The sequence below is a fragment of the Hyaena hyaena genome, unplaced genomic scaffold (assembly GCF_003009895.1).
Source record: "Hyaena hyaena isolate Hyena2069 unplaced genomic scaffold, ASM300989v1 scaffold_229, whole genome shotgun sequence".
Classification (NCBI taxonomy): domain Eukaryota; kingdom Metazoa; phylum Chordata; class Mammalia; order Carnivora; family Hyaenidae; genus Hyaena; species Hyaena hyaena.
This window is the reverse complement of record NW_024080861.1, coordinates 1,341,326-1,360,208: the sequence shown is the minus strand read 5'-3', so window position 1 is coordinate 1,360,208 and position 18,883 is coordinate 1,341,326. Positions and strand designations below refer to the sequence as shown.

Sequence of the window (18,883 nt, the reverse complement as noted above, 5' to 3'; positions counted from 1 at the left end):
AAATAATTGCATAATTCCTTTTCAGAAACATTCCAGTTCTTTTTTTACTCTGTCAAGTATGGCAAGAATAAGGACAGAAAATTCAGTGTTGAGCACAGGGGTTCTGAAAGGCACCAAACGCCTTTCCCTCAGGTGCGGGGCCTGCCCCACTTCTGCACGGGTGGCCTTATGCAGTGTTAACTGCTGAAGGTACCTCGGCCATGAGGTAGAAACAGATTCTTTCTCTCAGCGTCTGTGCATGAACCACAAAGCAGACTCAGCCTCCTGACATTTTTTTAAATTTTGATCAAAGTTTCTCAACCTCAATATTGTGGGCATTTGGGTTAAATAATTGTGGTGGGGGACTGTCCTGGGTATTGTAGGATGTTTAGCAGCACCCCTAGCCATTCCCTCCAGAGGACACTGGCATTCCCAGTTGTGATAACCAGAAATTTCTTCAGACATTGCCAGAGGTCATCTGGGGGACAAAATGGCCCCCAGTTGAGAACCACTGTTTGAGATGACTTACATCCAACGTGCCTCGCAACTAGAGCTAAGAACCCCTACAACATTGCTCTGCTTCCAGAAGCCATGGAGCTAGAAACCAGGACTTTCAGAAAGGATCTGGGATGACCCACTGGTCCTTCACTGTGCTTTAGAGGCACTGGACTGAAGGCAACAACAGGTAGTTCAGCTACAGCCCCCAGGCATGAAACTTTACGCCTTAGGACTTACATTGACTTCTCTTACTTAGGCTGAGGTGACAAGTAATTTGAGAAATCACTTTCTGGCTCAACTTGCCCACATTCTGACAAATGGCTATTCTGAGAGACTTTTTCTTTTAAGTCCACAGAATATTTTGCTAGAGTTCCTGAGCATTCAGTTTAGAAAACATTTCTAAAATTTTTTAATGTTTATTTTTGAGAGAGAGAGTGAGAGAGCGGGCGAGCATGAGGCGGGAAGGGGCAGAGAGAGAGGGAGACACAGAATCTGAAGCAGGTTCCAGGCTCTGAGCTGTCAGCACAGAGCCTGACACAGGGCTTGAACTCACGAACTGTGAGATCATGACCTGAGCCGAAGTCAGATGCTTACCCAACTGAGCCATCCAGGCACCCCTGGAATAATTTCTAATTACTCACTGGCACACAGTCATGCCTCAGCTTCTTTTCTGGCTTTGATTTGTTGCCACTAGTAGTAAGTCTGATATTCACTGATATTCATCAATACACCTTTAGCACCTAATTCTAGGAAGTACTATACCGTAGAAAAATATATAAATATTAAATTACAATGAACTTGGCTAATTCACTTGAATAAATAGATAAACCATTCTTATTCTTATTTTTCCCTCCAAACTCTCATGCTTGGCAAATTCTCCTAACTCTTCCCTCTAACTAGAGTCTCAGATATCCACCACTAGAGCCAATATTTCTTCCAAGTTTCAGTCCCTGATTTCAACTTCTAAACATCATCAACAAGTAGATGCAACTCTACAAAATTATGTCAACCTCATTAAGTCTCTAATATGATAAACAGCTAACACTTCCCCGCCTCTAAAATTCTTAATGATGCAACCATTAAAATTATACTTGGAGGACTAAATATAACCATATGGGAATGTTTACAGTCTAACACAAAAAGAAATAAAATCCCACATACACAATGAATATAACTGTGAATACATAGATATGATTAGAAAGAAATATATAAAATATGTAAAATATATATAAATAAAAATAAAAATCAGTCACGTTTATGGGATTTACAATAACTATTTTCTATTGTGGAAAGGCCATCGTGGAATATTACTTGTATTCCTTTAAATGATCCTTTTAAATATTATAATTCTTTAATATCTGACCACATGAACTCACTGTCCCTCTCTTAAACTGGCCCCTTAAAACCTACCATTCAGTCAGAAACTCTGGCTCCCAGGCCTGTAATCACCTGGGATTCTTCCTTCCCCACCTCCTTACCACCTACACCACAACAGTCACCACGGCTCCTGGTTCTCTCTGCAGATCAGCTGGGGGCGGCTGGGGGCGCCTTTCTGCACTTAGTTGCACTGGACCCTTCCTGTCGCCACCACTCTGATTCAGGTCCTCAGGACCTCCTGCTTAGGCTCTTAAAATAAACCGTTTCCCCAGTGCCTCTGACCTGGTTCTGGGAATTCCAGACCACCCTGCAGAAACCTTCCTTCTTCCTCCCCCTCCACACCTAATACCCAGCTCTGGAAGTGCCCTCTTCCTGCTTACTCTGACCAGGCCCCAGAGAATCTCCCATAGCTGGGCTCATTGCTCACTAGCCTAAATTCACTAATCCCACTTTACACTCCATGCTTTCCCACTGCGGCGCTTTTCTTCTCTACCAAGAATGCCCTCCCTAATAGAATTATCTGAGCTCCATTCACCTTTCAATGTCCAATTCAAGTCGTATCCCCTGCTTGAAATACTGATCTACCCAGCTCAACGTGGTCTCTCCTGAATTTTTCCAACTGTACTTTTGCTACAACATACACAACTACCTTGGATTACGGTAAACGTGTACATCGTTACCTCTTTCCTGATAGGTTAGGAACTCTGGTCTTTGAATGTTTTGCTTTTAATCCTACAAAGTTTTATATGTTGCTGTTATAAAAAACAGTTACCAAACAAGCCAATGAAAATAAGTCTAAAAGAAAACCAACTTTAAAAAGTTCAATGAATCGTCCTTTCTGGTTTAATTTGTAACAGACTTACTTTGACTTACTCTCACAGCTGAAGTTTTAAGAAATAAATTCTTATCAGACAACACCTTTACTCCTTTTCTCTTTCCCTCTCAAATTCTCCCCTCAATGGATGTCTCATCTCAGTCTTTGCTCATATATACATAAAGCTTTTGATAATTTTATAATCAATGCTTTTAGACATGACCAATCAAGACCCTTGAGATAGTTTTTAAAGGGATAAAGCCTGGGTGGTTCAGTCAGTTAAACATCTGACTTCGGCTCGGGTCATGATCTCATGGTTTGTGGGTTTGAGCCCCATGTTGGGCTCTGTGCTGACAGTTCAGTTTGGATTCTGTGTCTCCCTCTCTCTATCTCTCTCTGTCCCTCCCCTGCTCATGCTCTCACGTGCTTTCTCTCTCTCAAAAATAATAAAACATTAAACATTTTTTTTAAAAAGGGCTAAAGCCAACTTGATTCTCTATATGTTAAGCACTTGATAATTATAAAGCTCTTCTAGATTATCCAAATCATATGAATTCTGCCTAGTAGAATGGGACAGAAATTTATTGGCATAAATGGTGGGGTATTTTCTATAGACTGGAATCATGGCTAATGATTAGGACCCTAAATATATCTAGGTAGACAACTGATAAATAACAATTTACAAAGTTTTTTAAAGTTACAATTCAACAACAGAAAATATGTTGAAGTCCTTTTGTAGGAATCAGAAATATATATGGTGAAACACGCACTCTTCCATCACTACAGAAGAAAATTACCATTACAGGCTGCATGGGGGGAGGGGGGCACAGAGGCTATGGAGGAAGAAGAGAGATAGGAAGGAGAAACCCTTAAAGCAAAGGTATTTCTAATGTCCCAGTTCAAATTTGAATGAGTTTAGAGGTATTCATTTTATTATCATGCTGTACATACCCTTTTCTATAACTGTAACAAAAATGAAATCTAACATCAACCTATGCCATGCATTGTAAGCACTTATTTTATATTAACTCATTTAAGACATAACAACTCTAGGAGGTATGCATCACCATTATTCACATTTTACAGATTAGACAATTGAGGCACAGAGAAGTAACTTTCCCAAGGTCGCCAGGCATTCTAGCTCCAGAAGCTTTGCCCTTACCACTCTGCTACCAGATATTTTGAAAAGAAAAAGTATCAAGAAGTTTAAAAACAACAGAGTCTAATGATTGTTTCATAGGACAGTTATCCTCTGCCACCTTCTTCTCTTCCAGGCCACTGAAAGTTTCCTCAGTGAGTTCCTATCTACTGCAAGAGATTTCTTTTCTCTCATTAGGTTTCATTATTTTTCAGAAGCCATATTACTCGCATTAACCTTGCAGTGAACTTAAACACGGGCCTGAACTGTTGTCTTCTCCACCTATCCAATATCACACATCTGGAGACCAGATCAACTCCTAGCCTAGCTACAAAAATAAACCTTTTCCAGAAAAATAAAAATGGTTGAAAAAGTAACTCTGCTACCAACCACTGTGTACACCCAGCTGAGTAACTGGACCATTACAGCTTCAATTTACCTATAAAAAGAGGGCTCTGATGATATAGGAGGTAATTTCAATTCTAAAGTGTGAATCTGGGTTGATGAACCTTCTACTCTCCATGAGTCACTAACTATAATTAATAAGCCATGTGCCAGATGCCCTGGTTGGTGCTAAAGTGACAGAAACAATACTAACAATAAGTGACTAGCTTTTACCTCCTAACTAAATTGTCTAGTCATGCCTGGACCAATGGTTAAGGACTGCCCACTGGAGAGATTACAATGTGCGCTTTCCATCGCAGGCAATTCACTGGGTCTTAGTTAAGCTCCTTTCTCTCTGAACACAAGGCCACCACTGCCCTCTGGGGAAAGGGACACAAGAAAGGTAGCAGAGGAGATGATGTGCCACCTGCCTCTACCTGGGGAAATACGCCAGACTATAATTCTCATGTGATACGTGACTGTGGGAGACGGTGAGACATCTTTCAACACTATGCCCTTTGTTTCCAAGAACAGAACCCTGGGCACACAGCTGCCCAGGCAATGACCACACTTCCCATTCCTCCTTACAATGGAGTGTTGCCATACGCTGAATTCTGGCCAATGGGATGTCCTTAGAAGTGTCTTCCAGGTGGTTGGTATGCGAGCTGTTGGCTGGGGATGGGGCACCATTAAGGACCACAAGGTGGAGAAACAAAGAACTACGAATAGGGATCTCAGATCATGTGGTTCAGCCAGTACTGACCTAGGTCTATGAAAAAGGAAAATAAATGTCGGCCCTGTTGCAGCTGCAATGAAATCTAATTAAGGTAGCAATCCTTTCTTCCCTTTATCCAACCCTATCCCCTTGCTCATCTGACTCTTATGCTTTAGATCTTATTTACTTTAAGTCACTTCTTAAGAAGAGCCTTCTCTGTCCTCCTCTTCATCTGTCCTCCATCAGATCCCGTTATAAATATACGTTTAGGTCCCTAGATTTTTCTTTCCTTGTATTTATCACAATTTATGTATATTTATGTATTTCATTAATCTCCACCTCCATCATTAGTCTCCAAGCAGATTCTGTTTTTGTTTGGTTTTTGGTTTCATTTTCTTCACCAAAGGATCTTCTGTGGCTTGCACAGTGCCTGGAACACAGGAAGTAATCAAATATTTGAAGAATAGGGGCGCCTGAGTGGCTTAGTCAATTAAGCATCCGACTCTTGATTTTGGCTCAAGTCATGATCTCAGTTTGTGGGTTCCAGCCCCGTATCAGTCTCCATACTGATGGAGCAGGAGCCTGCTTAGGATTCCCCCTCTCTCTCTCTCTCTGTTCCTCCCCCCATTTCTCTCCCCTGTCTCAACAAATAAATAAACTTTAAAACACAACTGAGAGGAGTTTAGAAACAGTCCTTCCATTTGGCCCATTTCTTCCTCCCTGGCAAGGCATTGAATGCAACGCTGGTACATAATTTAAAAGCACTCTCTCCTCCTCACTGTAAGAGCAAAGCTCTAAATAGACATCCTGAAGTTCTGGTCTACCAGCTTATCAGCTCTGTAGCCATCAGCTCTTTCTCCATCAGTTGCCCATCCTTGTATTTTCTGTATATGTTTGGTTGGCTTTTGTTATAAAATATAAAAATGTCTCAACAGCAAATGATATTCTCTTTCCCTTCCCCCAACCTGATCTCGATCTTGATCTTTCACATTCTCTCTCTCTCTCTCTCTCTCTCTCTCTCTCACACACACACACACACACACACACACACACACGCACACACACACACAGAACCATTAGCTAATTTAGTGGGAAAGAGACATTGATTCTTCCTTCGTATCTGAATCTAGGTCTTGAAACTAGCGAGAGAATGTACTGTCTTGAAGAACACAGAAAATACAGGAGTCAGAGCCACTGTTAGCTTTGCTCCTTATCAGCCTGTGACTTAATTTTTCTGTTCAGTCATCTTTGGAATGAGAATAGTAATGACTACCACCTACAAGCCTTTCAGAATAGGCTTAGAAGGCAAGCAACAAAACCCACTGTTTAAGAGCACACGCGTGGTCTCCAGCTGAATTATAGTTCAAATCCTGGCCCTGCCACTTTCCCAGATGTATGATCTGAGTATGAATGTGAAGTACATGCCAGAGTGTCTGATGCATAATAAATGTTAAATAATCAGCCCCTGTCACTTCTCCTTTAAAAACTGTAAAGCATCTCACCGGTATTCATTTCTATTAGCCAAATGTGCAGGCAAAGTAGGCCAGTCAATAAGAGAACACTCATCAGATGCTTCCTCAGCACCCAGTATCACATCCTTTCCTTATCAACTAAGCCGGCTGCCCTCCCCAGATAGGATGCTCTCTTCTGCTACACACTTAGGCAAGCAGAAGGCCAGCCATGCAATTCCCTTCAGTTTTAAAGACTCAGCTGGCTACATCAGTTAATAACCTCGCTAAAGGTTATCTATCTGCAAGAAGTGGGAAAAAGTCCTAATTGCTCTCGTTGGAGATGTCATTCGTTTGTACCTGGCTCCTATGAAGTCTGCGTGGCATTTATAGAAAGGGCAGATACCACGGGAAAATATCACCAAAGAGGACAAGTGTTTAACCTAAATATTAAATAGCTCCCTGCTGTCTACTAAACCATTTCTAAGGTAATCTATCTATTGAAAAACCTTCTTTCTGATTCTACAGTCCTGATAGCTATAAAATTTTTATTTAGATTTCATGGCCATTTCAGTAAATCAAAATTGCCTTTCCTCCCCCTGCTGTTAGGTAGTAAAACCCTGCAGAATAGATCTTAGACTAAGCGATCTAACCCAATTCCTATTTAATTTGTGAGAAGCAAGCATCATTGATTTTTTTCTTAACCCTCTGATTGAAAATCTAGGGCCTTCTTTGTAAATGAAAACACTACCATCAGAATCTTGAGTTTCATTATTACTTTCAGTTAGTTTCATCTTAGGGAAGCCTCTAAAAGAGGAAACCATATTATTTTCTCTTCAGGAGCTTTATACAACTGCTACGTACTCTTAAGAATGTGACATGGTTCAATTTCTCACGTTTACAAACACAAGCAGATAGCAATCTGTGAGTAAAATGCATGGCATAGCTTTTTAAAATAGAGCACCTGGGGTTTGTCATACAAATGTGCTATGCTGTTTGGACAGAAATAAATAAAAACTGCATGGTGTGGCTTTATCTCTCCTGAATAGCATACCAACATTTGAAAATGCCTACCATACCTCCTATTAAAACATTTTCTAGTGCCTATGAAATACTTATATAAAATGGCTGGAAGATTTTTATAGGAAACGCCCCATTTAGATAATTTATCATGAGAATGAGTGATGTGAAGCATCAAGAATAAATATTCCTTTCATATGTAATGGGAATCCAGCCTTTCTTTGAGGACTCAAACAATTCTCTTTGTTAAATATAATTTAGGGAGAACAAGTGGAAAGAACCTTTCAATATGGTAATCGTATTAGCAAAACAAGGGTTTGAGAGTTTTTACTGGGCCATTCTAAATATTGTAGAATCACAAGATAAAAGGGTACATGCTTTGAAGACGACTGAAGTTATCATAGAAATTCTTCCAGGATAAAGAAAGGGTATGAACATTATTATTTCTAAGCCAGAAAGGCTATAATTTGGATAGGTCTTCATACCCAAATAATCTAAATGTCAGAAATAAATGATCATGGAGCCCTCCCTTGTGGGCCAAGGCAGTCAGACCGCTATCTCTAAAGTTCCATTTGATACAAATAATAATATCACTCTAAAGTATAGTTACTTCATCATTTATTTTTTAGCTGCTTGGTAAAAATGTTTATCTAAAATAAAAGTATACTGTAAGAAAATTAGCTTAGGGGCACCTGGGTGGCTCAGTCGGTTAAGTGTCCGACTTTGGCTCAGGTCATGATCTCACAGTTTGTGTGTTCGAGCCCCACATTGGGCTCTGTGCCAACAGCTAGCTCAGAGCCTAGAGCCTACTTCAGATTCTGTGTCTCCCCCTCTCTCTCTGTCCCTCCCCTGCTGGCATTCTGTCTCTCTGAGAAAGAAAATTTTTTAAAAAATGAAAACAAAATTAGCTTAAAGCTAGGTTTGTTGTGAGATGAAATATTTTTTTCCCAATTCCAATGTTTAAATGGTTAAAAATCACAGCACAGAACAAAAGCCCTTATCTTTTTAAGTGTTTTGGAAATCTAATTATAAAGAATGGCAGGCCTGATTACGGTTTTCTTCTTCCTGACACTTTTTATTTCTTCCCAGACATTAACGACAAGTACCAATGGCCTATCATGGTGTCATCAGAAAGTCCATTAAGATTTTCCAGGAGAGTTAACATGTGTCAACTCCTGTTCCCAGCAAGGCTAGCAGAAGGTACTGCTGGGCTGGAGGTAGGAAGCAAGCATAAGTTTTCAAAACAGGTGCTACTGTTGACATAACCATTAGACATTCTGCTTCTCCAAGGCTCTAAGAAGAATACATACTTTTCTTTTTAATTTTTAATACAAATTCATGTATTCCATAAAAAGGTATATTCCCGGGAGAATGTCCAGAATAATGTGCAATCTGTGAAGTATGTCTCTCAGCATGATACCACAGTTCACCCTCCAGTATATGGAGAGAAAGAATAGGACAACTCAACAGACTGGACTTGGAAGCCACAAAAGTGATTAATCAACATGGCAGCTGGCCCAGCCCCTCTATGGCAGCATAGAGGAAGTAGAGAAGTAAAATAAGCCTAGAAGTGGTTACTCTTCGGTTCTATGAATGCAGAGCTGCTGAACATGTGTCAGAGGACAAGGCAAAACTGTACATTACAGAATCAAAGAGAGTTAAAGATGAGTAAGATCACAAGCTAGCTCAGAGAATTTCAATATTTGCATGTTTAAGAATATTCCTAGATTGGGGTGCCTGGGTGGCCCCAGCGGGTTGGGCATCTGACTCTTGATTTTGGTTCAGGTCATGGTCTTGCGGTTCCTAAGTTCGAGCCCCGCATCAATCTGTGCAAGGATAGTGCAGACCTGCTTGGAATTCTTTCTCTCCCTCTCTGCCCCTCCTCTGCTTGCACATACATGTCTCTGTCACTCTCACTCACTCAAAATAAATAAACTTAAAAAAAGTATTCCTAGATGCACCCACTGAGATTATGACTCAGCAGCAGCAGGTAGGAAGCAGTGAGAATATGTAACACTTCTAAAGCACTTGCTTTATGCCAGATACTGTGCTAAGTTCTTTACAAATATCACTTATTTAATTCTTGCAACAATCCTACTGGGTAGATGCTATTATTTCCCCCATTTTATAGATGAGGAGATGAAGGCACAGAGTGGTTAAGGAATCTGCCTGAGGACGTCCAAATAGAAAGTAAGTATTCAAACTCAGACAGGCTAGCTTCAGAGTCTCAGCTCTTCACGACAATACTGAAGCACCCATCAATGGCACGCTATGGTGAGGGCCAAGGCACTAACCAAGTGTCATCACTGAAATCATCTTTTCTTTCCTGAATGGAGAAACTGAAACCCAGAGGAGTGAAATCTCTTATCTAAGACAAAAATCCTGCAGTGCATTTCCAGGAAGAAAGCAATCATCATATGACACCCAACTATTCGTAAGTATCTCTCTAGGCTTATTCCTCCAGGGAGGAAATGAACAGATGGCATTATGAAAAGCCAGCCCTGTGGTTCCAGAGGTGTTTTTCTGACCAAGGTGCTGTTCTGGACAGAGACTTCATCGTCTTCTGCCCAACTCACTGTTCATTCACAGGAAATGACACATTCCAGAGTCAGCATAAAGGGCTCCCAATCATGATGACCCTCAAAGGAGGGAAGAGAGAAAAGGGAAAAGGAACAACGGACAAGGGGGAGGAGAAGGACAGATGCCATCTCCAAAAGTGGTAACTGAAATGGGGGAGATACAGTTCATGTAATTTGAGGATGGAAAAGAAAGATGTGACTGTGATACGGTCCCTGAGGATGGTCTTCCTGGCCCTAAACTGTCCATTCCAAAGCCTTAGTATGTGGGAAAACATCCTCAGGTCACTGCCATGTTTTAACATAAACAGGTAACAGAATACCCGAAATGATCAGGTCTCCCCTAAGCTGGACCTACTCACATACATTCTCTCAAAAAGTGATAAACACATCACCTAACAACCGTAGATATGCAAGATCAGGCCAAAAATCATACAGAGTTACTGAAATGATACCTTTTTACTCAGTTGTCATTTCTGTTCAACAATCCAGGTAATTCTGGGGGACCATAAGCACAAGTAAGCATACATTCCAAATGAAGGGGGTGCTAGCATGACCACGATGCAGAGGCATTTTCAAGAAAACAAGGGGGGGGGGGGATGGCCAGCGCGTTCCTGTTCTAATGATGCAAACTGGCAGCCACATCAAACCAACCTTCATCACTTCCACCTGCAGGTCTTCATGGAGGGAAGGCGTCACTTTCACAGCATTCAGGATCTGATTGAGCAGCTGCTTCTCATCAGAATCTGTTTCCATGGATACAAACCTCTCTTCCGACAGAAGCTTCTGTAAAGAGGCACAAGGCAGTGATCACCGATAGGCTTTCCCTTGCTGCCCTATTCTGTTGTATCTTTGGACGTACTGAGGGTAATTGTGCTCGGGAACCACGTAGGTGGAGGCCATTAGGATAGTACTCATGCCATGTGCCAATAAAAAAGAAAAACACATCAAACCTTTGGTAAGCAGTTTGGGCAAAGACCTTTTGCTGCTATTCGGTAAGCCATTCTAAATAACACGGCAACCATACAGGTTATGTGGGTAGTGGGGACAGAGGATGAATGTGCCCAGGGGAATCTAGCACCTTACAAAAGTTACATTCACACATACCCTTTCTGAATGTAGCTTTGTCACAGGAAGGGAGAAGTTCCTGTAGACAAGAAGTTCATTTTTCAAACATTTACCCTTTTTTACTTCCTGATGTGAACTGTCATTTACCTAAGAAGTGTTTGTGAATTCACAAATCTTCATTTTCATCAGAAAATGAATCCCACAAAAACCAAATGAGAAGGCATTCACTTTCATGAGGTCTCTCAGGAGACATTACACCTCACAGCTCTTTTGTGTTTGGGGACAACTCTTATTTTTCATAAAATCCTGTCTTAGATTGTACCGAAACCCACTTCCCTACAAATTCTACTCCTTCATCTTTCCCTGGAGCCACAAGGACTAAGCTAAAATATCTGATGTCAGCTATGAAGTCTACTTAAGTCTTCTCTTCTCTATACTAGACCTCCTTAAACATCTTTAAATGTTCTTGATGTATATGGTTTCATAAATACTCTCCTGCTTGACACGTGGCCTCCAGAGGGAATGTCACACATTAAGGGTGGTCTGACGTTAAAGAATAATGCAACCAAGAGTGCCCCCTAAGGTAAACTACAAACTTTGGGTAATTATGATGTGTCACTATAAGTGGATCCTTGGCAAAAACGTACCATTTGGGGCACCTGGTGGCTTGGTCAGTTAAGCGTCTGATGCTTGATATCAGCTCAAGTCATGATCGCATGGTCATGGGATGGAGCCCCACACTAGGCTCCACACTGAGTGGGGAGCCTCCTTGGAATTCTCTCTCTTCCTCTCTCTCTCTGCCCTTCCCCCACTTGTACTTTCTCTATATCAAAATAAATAAACTTAAAAAATAATTGTACCATTCTGGTGAGTGACGCTGATAATGGAGGAGGCTATGAATGGATAGGGTAGGGGTATATGGGAAATCTCTATACTTCTTTTCAATTTTATTGTAAATCTAACATTGCTCTTTAAAAAAAAAAAAGTCTTAAAAAATGAGATGGCGGAAGGGAAAGACAAAAAGAAATGGGGTCTTTGGTGACACCACTGAGCTGTTGCACTGAACCTAGAACTGACCACCACCAGAATTCTAGTCATGTGAGATAATTAAATGCATTTATTCCCTAAAACCAAAAACTGGAAGAGCAGCAATGTATAATTTTAATTATATTCCCAAATCAAATGAGCTTAGTTGTAAGTCACAGTACATTCTGTGCTGACTCGCCCTGAAATCCTGAATTCTCATTCCCCAGGGCAGCAATGAAGCTATTCTTCTCATTCTGTCCTGAGGCAGTCAGTGCTTGAGACCCTAGTGCAAGATTTTATATTTGTCCTGGTCCCATTCTGTATAGAGCTGCAGCGGTGAAGAACTTTTGGAATTCGGATTCACCTTGTGTAAGGACTCCCTCTTTTAGCAGAATGTCACTGCAGATCTGGAACCCAGTATTTCAAACTGTCTTAGGACTGCCTGACCTCTGTCCATATCCTTCCAAAAGAGATTTTTTTCACTATCACACAGTGCATGCCGGGTACCCCAGAGGTAAAGTTTCTATACAAACCTGTTTTTACGTAAAGTGATAAGGACTGGAAAGGCCTACAAAAGTGCCTACAGTTAAGAGTAGGTGACAGAGGGTGGTAAAAGGAAGACCTACTGCCCACCAGGTCATTAGAATTAACAGGATAAAGCAAGTCCTTAAAAACATGGCTTGTAAGCTTAGAGTGTCTGGGGGTTAACAAATAACTAAAAGGGAAATCTGTACAATATTAGAGAAAAGGAAACACAGCAGGTTAACACAAACTCCCACTCACTTTCACGGATGGCCCAATTACCTCGGAGAAAGCAAAGAGTATTTAACAACACTGACAGTGTTTAAAAATGTCTAACACTGGGGTGCCTGGGTGGCTCAGTCAACTGAGTGAGCAACCCTTGATTCTGGTTCAGGTCATGATCCCACGGTTGTGGGATAGAGTCCAGGTTGGGATCCTCACTGAGCATGGAGCCTTCTTGGGAGTCTCTCTCTCTCTCTCTCTCTCTCTCTCTCTCTCTCTCTCTGTTCCTGCCCTGTGTATGTGTGTGCTCTCTTTCTCTCAAAAAATAAATGTCTAATACTAAAATATATTAATATGTACATTATCTAATTTCAATCCACTGGAAAAAGAAGAGTCTTGGTTTTCTCATTCACATGTACTGAATCTTTTTTTTTAATGTTTACTTTTACTTATTTATTTGACAGAGGAAGAGAGCAAGCGAGAGCGGGATAGGGGAAGAGAGAGGAAGACAGAGAATCCCAAGCAGGCTCCAGTTCCTGAGCTGTCAGCCTAGAGCCCAATGCTAGGCTTGAACTCACGAACTGTGAGATCATGACCTGAACCTAAATCAAGAGTCAGACACTTAACCAACTGAAACACCCAGGTGTCCCCATCATAGGTATTAACTCTAAATGGCATTAGGGACTTCTCTGAATTTAAAGGATGAAATAATACATACTAATGTGAAAAGACATCTGAAATGCTACCAATCCATGGCCACACTGTATAAAACCCATAGGCTTGAACTACACAGTGCTTTGTCACTTAGAAACCAAACCACTTAAAAGTCAATGTATTTATACAGCCATCACCTTTGCACTGTTCAAATCAGACCTATTACAGATGGTGTAAAATACACATGAGCAAATTCTCAGAGAAGCAAAGTGTTCAAGTAATTTTTTTTTCATTTGAGAGAGAGAGAGAATATGCAAGCAGGAAAGGGAGGCACAGGAAAAGAGAGAGAGAATCCCAAGCAGGCTCCACACCCAGCAGGGAGCCCAACATGGGGTTTGATCCCATGACTCTGGCATCATGATCTGAGTTGAATCAAGAGTCAGGCACTCAACAGACTGAGCCACTCAGGCACCTCTGAGGCCTTTTCTGATCAGATCAAATGTCTTTTTTTCTCTCCAATTTTGCTCTGGAAACAAAACACATGAATTCATTCACCAACCTAACTGTAAAATGGAAAATAAGATAAAATCTTTGCAGTTTACTATTAATTCTTCTTACATGGACCCACAGATGTTGCATGTACCTAAGATTTTACTTGGTATAGAATGTGAGCTGCTCTCTTGGGACCAAGAGATCGTTTGCTCTCCGAAAGTTGAACATTCTCCAAAACACTTCATTTCTCCCTGAGCTTAGCTGGGTCCCCAGAAATCAGGATCAGAGGACAGAGGCTCAACACGATGATGCTATACACAGGGAAATGCTGTTCAACGTAAGAAAATCCTCTATCCTCTGTCCTCTGTGGTTATTACCTAGTTCAATCAAATTGTGATCTGGGTCTTTGACAGCTAGGATTCAAAATGTTAAGTATTTGTGTTTTCAGTGCCAAAGAAGCTTGTCAATTTCCGTCACCTGGCTGCACCCAGTAAGAGCCTTACCTGTATTCCTGCCAAGGCATGCTGGGCCAGTTTCATGTTCTTGGATTCCAAGGCCAGCTGGAGAGGCAGCAAGCATTTTTCCCTGGCAAACACATAAATAAGAACAACAGAACATGTGAGCTCAGCAAAGCTGGCAGTCAAATGATATAAGCCTTATGGACACCCACTCCCAAATGCTGTGACACACATACATAAAAACTATAACCAATAATAAAAATGCACATGGACTTTAAAAAGCCACAGCAAAAAAAAAAAAAAAAAAAGCCTATCAGCACTTGCCTTGGCTACAGGAAAAGCCAACACAAGAAAGCTCAAACAATTGTTTTGATGCACAAATTATTACCTGGTGGGACTCTCACCAGTCCATGAACATGCCTTGCTCTTTCCTAACTATAATTGTTTGTATCTGGTACACCTGGGGTGAACAACTCTGGAAAGCACCATTAAATAGATTTCTATGCCTTGCTCATACCTCTCTCTTTCCTATAAAGAGAATGTATCACCACCACTACTCTGCCTCATCAATATAAACTGAAATTCTATTTTGTCAGTTTCTCTCCCTTCAGAATGTTCAACAATCATTTCTAATTTTTAAATTTGCTTTTTAGCCTCCATCAGGCAGATCTGAATTTTGTGATGGGTTCCTAATAAACATGTCCAAGACAGAACGATAAAAAAAAAAAAAATAGCAGCAACTTTGACCAATGAGAAGTACCTGGTATCACGGCAGAGATGGAAAAGACCTACATGGAGAGAGATACTTGGGGTATTTTTTAAATATTTGTTTATTTATTTTGAGGCACAGAGATAGAGAGCAAGCAGGGGAGAAACAGAGATAGAGAATCTCAAATAGATCAGTGCAGAGCTCGATGCAGGGCTTGAACTCACAAACCATAAGATCATGACCTGAGCCAAAATCCAGAGTTGAACACTTAACCAACTGAGCTACCCAGGTGCCCCTGATCTTTTAAAGCTTAAAAAAATAACTGGGCACTAAAATATGTTAGAAATAAGCCAAAAGGGCTACCAAAAATAAAATCTTTCTGTTAGAACACTCACTCTAAATAATTAAACAATAGCCCAAGAATTTTAATCAACCTATTATTTCCCCATGGAGCTATACTGGCACAACAAATGGAATGTTACTTAATTTTACCAGTTTCCTCTGCCCCCACTTTAACCGCAGCAATCTCATCTTAACCTCTTTTGTATATTCAGCATAAACTGAAAGATTCATTGACTTCAGTGAGTATAAAAGCTATAGGGTAAGACTAGAAGATTCATCTTCGGAGAAATAGGGGTCACTGTTGTAGAACCCAAAGAAACAGAAAGTTAATTATAGCTATGATTCCTTCTTATCTGTCCTGTGGCTCTGCTACTTTTCTATGGAATCCTCCATCAGCAGCTCTATGACAGATGAAGCAAGAGTCACAGACTGTCCCTAATGCTGACCCCAAAGACAGAACAAAGGCAGACTCCATCAGAAAGGACATTCACCTTCCCAATCCTTTTCACCTCTCCCCTCACCAACCCAATGCTACAATAGCCTCTTTTCCATGACAATCGATTAACGCTACAACCATTTTTGATTAGACACATCCTGTGACAGATGGATAAATTACCCAACTGTGTTACTTCCAGCAGGGTGGCTGGAATTTTGTCACCATACCATTATGGCCAGCTTAACTGCCATTACAAGACACATACTGCTGTCCACTCAATTAAAGCAAGAGTGGTTGATTTTTCCAAATTTGTTTTTCCTTTTGTTTAATCCAAACTAATTTATAAGCCAGAAAAATTAACTGGAAGGGTGAAAGTTACAAAGTAGGCATAAGAGGCAGATAGAGTATGAACCAGAATAACCACAGAATTTCACCTATAAACCCTGGAAACAATCAACTTTCCATCAGGATTCACTGTGAAAGAACTTTGATCTCACATTCGGAGTGAGGTCTGCCAATGCAGGTGCTGGATCAATGAGCAAGCATGAAGGTCCATTACTCTGCGGCCTCACAGCTTGGGGAAGGGCAAGTCTCTGGTAGGTGGCCCTATGCTGAAAATCCACAAGTATCACACATTACTCACTAAGGGCACTAAACAAGAGTGGAGGGAGACCACATTCAGCAACAAGGGCACACCTGGAAATGCTGAATCTTCTGGTCTTGGGAAGCAGTGTTATGTTTGTGTATAAACAACTGCAGACTCTGTTTTATGTAAGTGGTGAATCATACGAAGTGACTCCTAAAGCCAAGAGCACATTGTATACACTGTACGTTAGCCAACTCGACAATAAATTCTATTTAAAACAAACAAACCTGCAGACTCAAATTGCTCTGCCACCTTCAGAAACAGTCAGTGAAATCCTCATTTTACTTTCTCATCTACTGATATATTCACACGATTTATCTGCAGACCTGAGCCAGGTTGTGAACAAATGTGAGGGCCAGCAGGTTGCACCATGATTCTAGAGGACATCGCTGAATGGTTTGCTCCCTGTGCTAGTGTTGGTCACCAGGCAGGACTGAAAGATATAAGTGGTTCAGCTAGGCTTTGGCTGAGTTGAAAGGTATCAGAATTTAGTGGAAAGAACATGGGCTATGGAATCACGCAGAGCCAGATTCAAACCCTAACTATAAGTTGTATAATCTTAATCAAGATACTTAACTTTGTTAGATATTAGCTTCCCTTTACATAAAAAGGGCATCTGAAGACCAATCCTGCAAGGATGCAGTAAGGAGTACAAATAATATATATCAGGGGCTGGCAAATTTCTTCTGTAGATAATGAATATTTTAGGTTTTCCTTTCCATATTGTCTCTGTCCTAAGTGCTCAGCTCTACCATAGCACAAAAGCAGTCATAAATAATACAAATCAATAAACATGGCTATGTCCCAATAAAACTTTATTTATAGAAATAGGCAATAGGCGAGATTTGGCCTACAGGCTATAGTTTGCCCAGTCCTGATACAGACACAGGCCCAGCGCAGATCATGATTTGCAACACAGGATAGTCAGATTTAATCTTCTCATCGTATGCAGAAAGATTTTGCACAGGACATGGAGCTAATTGTCCTGGAAGGGTTTTGACAAAACCAAGCTCTCTTCTAGAGAGAGATCTTAGACTATCAAGATGTCTCTTGGAAAATAAGTGTTTTGAGAAAGCAGATAGGTTTCATCTAGGTACTAAGCCAAAGTACTCCATCCATCCAACCATCTATTCAATGTTTGAGTGCCTTATGTGTGTAAGATGCCATCATGGGTGCTCAGTAAAATCTGGCCAGAAGCAAAACAGAGCAGATACTTGCTTTCATTTCATTCAAGGACTGAAAGAGAGGAAAAAATAAAATCAGCACTTATCTCTCTGTTTAGTGTACCTGTGACTTCAACCTTAAAATAGGTATTTTTACCCCATTTTACATTTAAGAAAATGGAGGTTCAGAGAGGTTCTATAGCCTGCTGAAGGCTACACAGCTGAAGTCTATTAGACACAATCCAAACGGAAATCCATCTGACTCTCAAGACAAGTTCCTTCTAACACACTTCAGTCTCAAAAGATCTGAGCAAAGTTAGATTTGTTTCTTGACCTTTTTTGGATTACAAAAATAAAATATCTGGCATGGGACCCTCTTCCTAGAGAAATGCAGAAATCATTTCAGAGAACTCATGAGTCCCCCAAGACCCAATTTCACATGGATCCCAAATTGAAGGCCCCTGACCTCAAGGGAAAGGACCCTGCCCAACATGGCGGTTATTTTGGTGTCAGAGAAGAGGGTTATGTTCCCTGGATGGGCTTAGAGTTTCACAAGGATAGACTCTTAAGTGATGTTATGCTGAGCCTGGGACAGAGTAGGTTCCTGTGTGGGGGTAAGGGAGTTAAGGGGAAATGACCCTCTTTAGGATCCAAGGTCTCTCCTCCCCTCAGACCCAGCAGAGTCCTAGATTAGCATCACAAGCCTCAGTTCCTGACTTCAACAGGAAATGAACGCAACGGAAATGAATGAAGCTCCTGGGGCACAAATGATTTCACTGCTTGCTCTGTGATATCATAAAAACCCTGATGCCTTGGCTTGTGTGTGTGTGTGTGTGTGTGTGTGAATAAAAGAGAATACAGGCCTGTTAATTAGGTCTCAGGATGAAATTTATAATGGAGATGCAAGGTGGCACACAGTCCCCTTTGCACATACTGTATTAGAATAAATCATCTTTTGATCTTTCTAGATGCTGCCTCATTAGGAAAAGGGCATACCAAAAATCAATATTCAGTTACATCAAGTGATTATTTTTTATGCACAGGCACGTTCAAGTTCACTCTTGCCTAATTAAATAAAGGCAGTGGCCCCAGGTTTCATGTCCTGACATGCAATTATTTCTTAAAGAAGAAGAATTAGTAGTGCTGCATATGCATGAGGAAGACCATCTCAGGACACTGCCTGGTTGTGTCAAGGA

The 18,883-nt window shown here is 40.9% G+C and overlaps 1 protein-coding gene across 1 annotated transcript in view; it reads right to left on the bottom strand.

The window, feature by feature from the left end:
• The window catches only part of ARFGEF3 (ARFGEF family member 3), a 178,339-nt gene that overhangs the window by 117,354 nt on the left and 42,102 nt on the right, over nucleotides 1-18,883 (bottom strand). Inside the window, exons 3-4 of the mRNA XM_039243569.1 lie at nucleotides 14,437-14,518; nucleotides 10,604-10,735 (exon numbers count right to left, since the gene is read on the bottom strand). Coding sequence (XP_039099500.1) covers nucleotides 10,604-10,735; nucleotides 14,437-14,518 — 214 coding nt within the window. The remainder of the gene's footprint in view (nucleotides 1-10,603; nucleotides 10,736-14,436; nucleotides 14,519-18,883) is intronic.